The sequence below is a fragment of the Lagopus leucura genome, unplaced genomic scaffold (genome assembly GCF_019238085.1).
Source record: "Lagopus leucura isolate 7727_CA_CO unplaced genomic scaffold, USGS_WTPT01 Super-Scaffold_100002, whole genome shotgun sequence".
In the NCBI taxonomy this organism is placed as follows: Eukaryota; Metazoa; Chordata; class Aves; order Galliformes; family Phasianidae; genus Lagopus; species Lagopus leucura.
In genome coordinates this window covers 8,172,156-8,181,769 of record NW_024962263.1, presented here as the reverse complement: position 1 = coordinate 8,181,769, position 9,614 = coordinate 8,172,156, and the positions used below count along the sequence as shown (strand labels likewise).

At 51.2% G+C, this 9,614-nt stretch overlaps 1 protein-coding gene across 1 annotated transcript in view; it reads right to left on the bottom strand.

Annotated features, from left to right (window-relative positions):
* Positions 1-830: 830 nt before the first annotated feature.
* The window catches only part of TFAP2A (transcription factor AP-2 alpha), an 11,439-nt gene continuing 2,655 nt past the window's right edge, over positions 831-9,614 (bottom strand). The window contains exons 3-7 of the mRNA XM_042868857.1: positions 6,955-7,006; positions 5,973-6,204; positions 4,948-5,066; positions 2,679-2,820; positions 831-1,119 (exon numbers count right to left, since the gene is read on the bottom strand). Of these exons, the coding sequence (XP_042724791.1) occupies positions 831-1,119; positions 2,679-2,820; positions 4,948-5,066; positions 5,973-6,204; positions 6,955-7,006 (834 nt within the window). The remainder of the gene's footprint in view (positions 1,120-2,678; positions 2,821-4,947; positions 5,067-5,972; positions 6,205-6,954; positions 7,007-9,614) is intronic.

Sequence of the window (9,614 nt, the reverse complement as noted above, 5' to 3'; positions counted from 1 at the left end):
ATTCCCATTAAATTACACATAAATAAATATATACATACATGAACACTGATTCCCTTATATAATAACCGTGAATCATGTTGCAATAGAAGGTTCAAGTTGGTCGCTTTACCTTTGCCAGGAAAAAGTTCTACAACTGAAGATATGACATGGAACTGCTTGTGTTTTGTGTTCAAGTTTATTCGCAATACTGATAAAACGTCATCAGTCCTTTTTGCCTTTCGTTTGCTTGCTGCTGCTGCTGCTGCTGCTGTCGCACTTCTCTCGCCTTTTTCTCTTTTAATATGGCTACAATCTTAACTGAAGTTTATGTAAGGGAAGGTGGTGATTCAGTCCAGTTCATAGAATTTTTTTTTAAGTATTATTTCTTTTTTTTAGTTTTTTTTTTTTAGGTTTTTTTTAATATATTTTTAGAAAAAAAAAGTCCTTTTGTTTTTTTTTGTTTTGTTTTGTTTTGTTTTCCTCCTTTTGTTTTATTTAAAAAAAAAAAAAAAAAAAAAAAAGAAGTTCACAAACTCAAGACAGAACTTTTACTTTTTGCTGGCTCCGTCCCCCTGTTTTCTGTTCTCTTAGGCTCCAAACTGGGGTAGCAAAACGATGGTGGCAGCAGGGAGAGGGGGAACGAGTTAAAAGGGAGCAAATGGAGATGCGGATGCTGGGAAGGGTGCGGGGAGAGGGCAGAGCAGTCCCGCAGAGTCAGAGAACAGGATTGGCAGAAGGATGCTCATTCTGTTGCCGTAGCCTGGGGTGCTGGGTGCAGGGCAGAGGGAGGAGGGAGATGAATGGACTGATGGGCTGCGAGGGGGGGAAGGGAGAGGAGTGGGGGGGAATCCTCACTTTCGGTGCTTCTCCTCTTTGTCGCTGCTTTTGGTGCTGTTGTCTGTGTGGCTGTTGGGGTTGTTGCTGAGGTACATTTTGTCCATGGCCTTGAGCGCCTCGGTGAGATAGTTCTGCAGGGCGGTGACGGCAGCGCATACCGCCGGGCTCCCAAAGCCGTGCGAGATGAGGTTGAAGTGGGTCAGGCAGCTCTGGATGCCCGGCTCCAAAATGGGGTTGGGCCGCGAGTTCCCCAGGGGAGATCGGTCCTGAGCCAGCAGGTCGGTGAACTCTTTACAGATCTGTCTATAGCACAAATGGAGCAGAGACACAGAGAGGGAGGGCAGGAGGGGAAGAGAGAGGGAGAGAAAGAAATGAACCATCGCCGTCAGCAGCAAAGCCACGCTCCCTCCTAGGTTACACAAGCCTGCGGGTGAAGGCGGCCGCTGCCCCCGAGTGCACAAACGCACCCTCGCTCCCCCCCGCTTCCTCTCTTCTACACAGCATTCCCCCATCCTCACACTTGTGGGCAAAGCACGCACCTCTTCCCTTCACCTTGCACACGTGCACAACTGTGCATCGTGCCCCAGCCTGCACGGACAAAAAGCCAGCACGCACAGCACAGCAGCTCCCGCCCACCCCACCGATCCCCGTCTTGCACCCCTCACCTACTGCCTGCAAACCTCCATCCCTTCCCAGATTTTGGATTTTGGAACTGAATCAATACGCAGCTTAAAGTACCCCAGCAATGTGGAACAGAGGAGACGGGCCGCAATATCCAGAGAGGATTTGGGGGATTTATTCACGTTTTGGAAGACTCTTATTTGGAGAGCCTCGGGCCTCTTCCTTCACAAGGCTAAAACACGCCCATGTGCGTGGGGAGGAAAGGGTGAAGGAAGAGAGGGGAATCGAGGCTTTAAATTAGGGTGTTCCGAAACACTTTATATATATATACATCTCTATCTCCAAATCCAAAGGGACCTTTCCACACAGGGTAAAGGCTGACGCTAACCGGGCTCTGGAAATTTCCTTCCAGGGACGTGAGAAGGGAGGATATACGAGGGCAGGGTGCAGAAGTTAGGTGACACCATCCGCCCACCGCACAAAGGGCTGGGGAAATAACACACCTTACAGCGAGGGCTGAGAGGCACGTTGAAACAGTTTGGATTCTGAAACCCGCGTTAATGTCTTCCAGCCATAAACTGGCTCCCATCTTCTGCCTGCGCCCTCTGGCACTGTGCCCTTTCGTGACACCTCCACTGGTAATTAAGGGCCACTAAACAACCCTTTTAATTTCCAGCAAACATATCAAAACAATCATTCTCCTTTCACGCGCCACCTGGAAGTCTAGCTAGCCCCACCAATGATAAACCCCGCTAGCATTTTAACTGTGTACAGATTGGCATTTAAAATATATTTTTAATATCCCTACGTTCACGAAGTAGCTGAGATCCTCAGGAAGAAAGAACCGCCGCAGATTTTAATGATCTGAAATCAGTTTAATGTGCCAGTTTTATTTTCCCGTCAATGGGAAGCCTTCCCCCTTCTACCTCGATTGATAAGCTAAGTGAGAGAACCCGGAATATTTTTTTGCTTTGAATAACTACTGCTTTTTTTCTTTAACCAAACATCCATCTGCAATATCCACAACTCACTCTCAAGCAAATCCATGCAGATGGACTGGATGGAAACCAAGCTGAGCTACACAGAGCTCCTGAAGCAGGAGGGGACAAACAAACCCCCACAAAACGCAACACCAGCAGCCACCAGCTACGTGGAAAACATTTGCAAATAAAAGCTCCAAACCCGGGCCTGTCGCCCTCCCCTCATAACTGAACCACATGCTAGGAAGGTAAATGTCTTACTTTGTAGCTAGAAGCATGTTTTTTCTTGTGACTTGCTCGTTTGGATCGGAATGTTGTCGGTTGAGAAATTCAGCTACTGCTTTGGCAGGAAATTCTGTCTCACAAACGTACCCAAAATCTCTAGCTAGATGCACTGCTTCCCCTGCAAAGGGAGAGGCGGGAGGGGATGGGGAGGGAAACACACAGCTCATCAGTACACACAGCACAGAGGCAACGATACATCAGAAAAAAAAACAAAAAAAAGCACGACTTTCTACTTGGGCTTTTCTTCTAAAAGACGGGACTGGTTCTCTTTCTATCTCTGCAAAAAGGTACAGTAAGAAATGCTAATCCCATCTTATCTTGTAGGAGCTGCCTTTTGCTTCAGTCCAGGGCAATGCAAATGTGTATTTTCATGACAATCTTTACGAGTGAAATCTCACATTCAATTTTTTTTTTTTTCAAGCTTCCATTGACTAACAGATCTTAGCCAGACAGGCTCCGTGCACCTCAAACGTGTGCTTACATTCACACAGCCACGTGCATACGCAGCCATTTATACACAGCTCATTCAAATCTATTTACTCCGGAAATATTTGATTGCCTCAGCCACGTCTCTATATTCTTTCGCAATGCATCAATGATTAATATTGATCATAATTACTCCTAGAGCTCTTCTAAATAAAACGCATTAAACAGCTAAGTGTTTAAAATTTAACTTGATCGCATATAATTATATGTTCCCCCCCAAACGATTAACCATGAGAATTTTAGGGTCATTCCACCGAGTCTGTCTGTTTTGTTGATTTTCAAATCTTTGGTTTTAATTTCCTGAACCAGTTGGTTTTTACTGCAGGGCTTCCTGCCATTAGCTCTAGCTCCGGAAGAACGCATGCGCCAATTAGAGCTTCAAAGCCTCAGTCCAGTGAGCTTGTTTCCATAAAATGGAGCGGATCATAAACAATAACAGTACTCCAGAAAATGCTACGGGACTCAAAGCCCGAGCAGTGTTTACACTATCATCCCCTCAAAACCAGACACCGCTCCTAAGCCAAAAGGAGGGAGATCAGGCCTCCGTTTTGCTTTTTGTTTTCATGAAAATCACTCTTTTAAAGCAATTATACGCCAATGCCAAACAGAACAATAGATGACAATCATTCTCCATATTCATTAACATCCCCCAAAATATTAGGCATCTACCAAAGCCAGACTTTTTAGAAGTTTTCCCCTTGCAATTTGTTACTATGGTGTGCTGATGCAATGGCACAGCCTTTTCAAAAACAGTCAGACGCAGCTCACTCCCATGCAGCATGAACACTGTGCAGCGACCTAACTTGAATGTTTAAAAAACTCAAGTCCAGCATTGCGCAGTGCTTCTTTCCCCATCCCTTTCAACATGAAACATCTCCACCAGAATGCAAAGTGACAACAAAACAGAGCTACCAATTCCCTCCTACGCAACCAAACTTAACGCGAACCCGCGCAGCTTGGGGCTGAGGTTAAAAGCACTCTGCAGACCAAGCTGTCCCAAAACGTTGTGAAACCCACAAGCAGAGAGAAAGGGGGAGGATTTATATTCTGGGCGTGGGTGTACTTTGTGCCAGTCAATGTGACAAAGCAACTGATTCAAAACTAAAGGACAGCAAAGGCTCAGGCTTCTCACTGCTGAGTTCTGAAAGCACAGGGCACCTGAAGGTGCTAAAAGTAAGTTGTGCGTTCTCTGGACAGACCAAAGCAGAGAGGAATGATATAATGAAGGGAACACATGTTCAGAAAATGAGAACCAAAAGGGAGGGGGGGTGCAACTCGGAGGCTTTCAGGACACCATTAATTCACTGCTTAGGTCAAGGATTCCCAAATTAATTCAGGAAGTAATGGTCACGCATTTCTCCAATGCAGATGTCAGAAAACTTAAATGATTTACTGTTATGTGGCTGGGGGCAGGGGGAGATGAATCCCAAAGCAGCTGCAGTTTTTTGACATTTCAGTTGCCCACTGTCGAGGGGCGGCAGCAGCTCTGCTCCCTGCAACTTTCAGCCCAGTGCTGCTGGGACTGAGCTCAATGCCGAGTCTGCAGGTTTCGTTTTAAGTTTAAGTTAGATCAAAAGGCAGAGCTGCACAACCAACCGTCCTTTCCTGATCGACCACAAGAACACCCTTCCAATTTCAAACAGGCAGCACCAACTTGGAAAAAAAAGAACAACAACAAAAAAAAACAACACAAAAAACAAGCCAAGACACCGAGCCTTGTCCCACTGTGCAGCACCACAGGCAGGGCTGAGGCACTTACCCTCCACCAGCGAGGTGAGCAAGGTGACATTAGCAGCTTTGCGCCTCCCGGCCGGCAGGTTCAACCCTATCTTGTCCAGCTTCTCTCGAAGGGACCGCCCGCCATTTTTGGATTTTGCCCTGTGCCACAGCAGAAGGAGGTTAGAGGAGGGGCGGGAGGGACTGCAGCACCCCAAAATGCCAAACCAGAGGGACAATGAGGGGATGTTTTTGAGGGGAAAGCCGAGTCCACAGATGGAGCGGTGCAGCGACTGAGGTGACAGCCTGCTCTGAGCCGGCAGCCGCCACAGCCCAGAGGGGACATGTCTCAGGGCAGCTGCGTTATTCCATTGGTAAGGCAAGAGGGGATGGCCTCAAGTCGCACCAGGGGAGGTTTGCGTTGGATATTAGGAAAAATTTCTTCTCATAGAGAGTTGTGAGGCACTGGAACAGGCTGCCCAGCGGGGTGGTGGAGTCACCATCCCTGGAGGTGCTCAGGAACCGCGTGGCAGTGGCACCTGGTTAGTGGGCATGGTGGGGATGGTGGACTGCATTATCTTCGCCACGTTTCCAACCTTAATGGTTCTATTCTGTGATCCTATCGTTACTGAGCAGGCTGATGTGAAAGTTTGCCGTCATCACACAGAGTCTGATCTCCGCACGGCAGAGACGGCGCGTTAGGATGAAAGTTTGGCTAGTTAATTTTATTCCCTGCCCGAGCGCTCTCGAACTGTCTGCACTGGATCACAGCCCGACGGCGCCCACAGAGCACGCTGACGCCAACCCCGCACCCCGGGCTGCCACCGCCACGAGGGCGGAGCGGCCGGCCTCCGCCACCCCTCGCACACCGGGCCGCGTTGCCATGGTTACAGCGCCCCCAACCCAATCGGCCGCCTCAGCGGCAGCGCGCCGCGCCCCCTAGCGGCCGGGCGGGCGCGGGGCTCCGTCGGGGCGGCAGCGGTCACCGGGCGGCCGGCCGCGCGGTTCGGTGCCCCCTCGGCCGCCGCCGTCCGCCCGCCCGCCTCCCGCCTATCCCCCGCCCCTCACCTCCGCAGCACTCCGCCCAGCAGGGAGGCGTTGAGGCACTCGGGAGGCGAGAGGCGTCGCTGCACTTCCGCCACCGTGACCTTGTACTTGGAGGTGGAGCTGAGCAGCGAGAGGCGGCCCGGCACCGAGCAGAAGACCTCGTTGGGGTTCACCACCCCGCCGAAGAGCGCGTCCTTGTTGATGGGGATGGAGGAGACGGCGTTGTTGTTAGACTTGGAGAGGGACACGGGGCCTGCAGGGAGGGAGGAGCGGGAGGTGAGGGTGGGGAGGGGAGATGGGGCAGAGCGGCCAGCCCGGCCCGGAGCAAGAATTAAAGAAAAAAAAAGGAAAAAAAAAAGAAAGAAAAACAAGAAAAACCAAAACACCGAAACACAGCGGGCGGCCCCGGCACAGCGCAGGAGCTGGGAGCGCGAGGCGGAGGGCCCAGGGTTGGGGATGGATGGCTTGTGACATTAATAGCTCGGGGAGGGCTAATGGATACACCGAGAGTTAAACGAACTCTGGAGATTACTAATAAAAGAGCCAATTATCATGTCGGCTCGGAAAGAGCATCTCTTCAGATTTATCCCTCGCGCGTCTAATTTGACGTGACAAAGGCTTGGCGGCCGGAGATGGGGATGGGGACGAGGACGGGGCGCGGGGCCGCCCGCTGTCCGTGCCCGGTCCGCCCGGCACAAAGCCGCCGAGATCCCGCGGCCCCGCCGCCGCTTCGCCCCCCGCTCCCCGGCAGCCCGGCCGAGCGCCGCCGCGATTCGATCGCGGAACCGCGAGAGGAGAGGAGCGCGGCGTTTTCTCCTCCACTTTACCGACAACGATTTGCCCCGAGCTTCGGGCAAAGCGCGAAACCGAGCCGCTTCCCGACGCGCCGAAAACACCGGAGCGGATTTAGCGGTCCCGCTGTTCTCGGGCAAGCGATACGAGCCGTGCCCTCCGCCCGCTGCCCTACCGACCCCGGCCCGCAGCGCCCGCGCTCGCCGCTCACCTTTCTTAATGACGGTCTGGTCCGGGATGTTGATGCCGGGATCTTCTACGTGCTGCAACACAACGAGAGGCGGCGGTCAGCGAGCGCGGCGGGCACCGAGAGCCGTCCCACAGCCCCGGGCCCCGCATCCATCCCTGCCTCCCTCCCTCCCTTCCTCCCTCCCTCCCCTCCATTCCGCCTCTCCCCGCCGCGGGCGAGGCACAAAGGAGCGGCCGCAGCCGGGCGCACGGGGCCGCTCCGACGGGGCGAGCTTTGCACCCCCGGGCGGGCTCCCCCCATTGTCTGCCCGCAGATGGGGTTCGATCGCAACGTGCCGAGGAAGCCAAACGGAATAGCGTCGTTGTTTTGTTGTGTTTTTTTTTTTTTCTAAATCCGAAAGAAGTGACAGGCGATATAATGCCTGGCTGTGTTTACAAATTAACACCAGCGCTGCTGAGATAGAAGGTTTCGCAATCGTTACAAAACGCAGGCATTACCATTTAAAAAACTATTACTTCCTCCTCTAGTCTTTGTCCAACAATAATACTGATCCTAACATTTTCCATTCTGCCTTGGATTTATGCTCCCGTTAATTGTGCCTGATCTCAATGATTCCGGGTGGATGGTACTAAGTTGCTTTATTACAGGTTTTATTATACTCCGTGCTCTCATTTGTAACTTGCCTAAAGTGCTTCTGGATTTAAGTATAATTAAATTGAGAAATGTTCAGAAATGACTACTGCCGCAGTTCTCGTGTTTTAACTATATGGGGAAATATGATCCCTTTATGCATGCACCCTAAACCCATAAAGTCAATGTAGTGTGGCATAATACTTTTATTTGTGTTATTTCTGCACGTATTCCGTACGGGGAGGACTGTTAAGTTTAAAATCCCACCGAGATATTTATGATTAAATAATTTTCACCGTCTCCTCGATTTTCCTAAATCTCCACCGGTCCCTTTTGTTAAAGCCGAACCGTGGCAGCAACGGAAAATCCACAAGCGACCCAAAGCTCCGTATTTTTTTCCCCCTTGCACAACGAATACTCGCAGCTACTCCCCTGTTTCTGTGCCTTCCCGCACTCACCCTGCCCATTCCGTTTTACAGAGAGGGAAGAAAAAATAACACAAACCAAAAACAACAAAACAAAACAAAACAAAAACCAACCAAGGGCCGGGCTGGGTAAGGATTTAAAACAGATGGCACTCGGCTCTCACAAACTACGGCAGCGCCGTTAATTCGTGGGTCTGTGAGACGCGAACGGAGCGATTTGTACTGCAATCTCTGCAGGGCACAGCGAGACAGAGCGGAGGGGGAATGGAGGAGTACGCTTTGGTCACGTTCCTGCAGCAGTCAGGGGCTCACCGGCAACAAATTGGTTTGTTCCTGCTGTTGCCTCCGCTTTATTTCGCATCGGGTTAAAAGAACCGACTCGTTCCTAACGGATCCCAATGGCTCACTAAAGCCTCCGCTCTGGAAAGCGTTCGTATTTATTGCAAAAGTGCGGAACACGAGCGGCAATTTTCTGCGGCTAAATTCAGCCGGGGGGGGGGGAGGGCTGCCATAAATTCCCCATTTTCCACGAGCGTAATTTTCAAAAGGTTTCCAAGCGCCCCCCAAAATGAGGTACATCGGTCTGAGCATCATCCTCACAACGCGAAACTGTACTCATTAAGCTGTCAGCGAATATATTGCTGTAAGATTTGATCCCGTAATTTGGGATGGCATTTCGGCAGAAATCACATCCAGACACCACAGCTCCCTCCTCTCCCTCGCAGCCTCAGCCCCTCCGCACGGGCACTGCGAGCTTTCCTACATCTATTGCCACATTCTGGTTCTGTTTGCAGGGAGAACACCGGCAGAGGAACTTTGCTCACGTTCCCATTGCGTTGCATAAGGCACTCTCCTGTGGAACAATGGCCCAGCTGCTCCATCACAGCCCTGTGTAATGCCATGCTTCATTAGAAACCATTTCTTTTTTTTTTTTTTTTTTTTTTTTTTTTTTAAATCCGGGCTTACTGATAGCAGAATTGGATTCCCCGAATAACCCGCTGCCCAATGGGCTCCTCACATTTAATTTAATAGAAGTGCAGCGGGTCTGGCTGGGATTTGATAACCCATAGGTATAGCCAATGGTCTGTGGGGTCATCCATCCCCCTGTGCTGCTGCTGGAAGAACATGGCAGCAGCTCCACACACCCCTCCTCCGATACTTGTCCATTAATTCCTTTGGAGAAGGGATCTCCCTGCGTCCCCTCACAACTTGAGATGCCACCATCCCGTAATCGTGGGGAACCGACCTCTCTTCCTTAGGCCACTTTCCCCGACTTTTTTTTCACCCCTTTCCCTGCGCGTTTCCCAAGGAGGACGCTCTCAGAGACCCCACGCCAACGAGAGATCCCCACACGCCCGGCCCTGTGGCTATAGTAAACATTCTCCCAATCGCAACATCTCATTGTCACCGAGAAGGAAAGATATTGTTAACACCGACACTCATGTGATTTATCCCCATTTCAGCGGGCGCAACACACGAGCCCATTGTTCTGGGCAGGGGGGCTCGGCCTTCCTCCCTTCCTCCCTCCCCTTCTATTACATTTCGGGGGCCCCTCCCTCGCCCCGTGTCCCCCCCCCCCCTTCCCCCCCCCCGTACCAGCCCATCTACCCCCAGTCTCAGGACCCC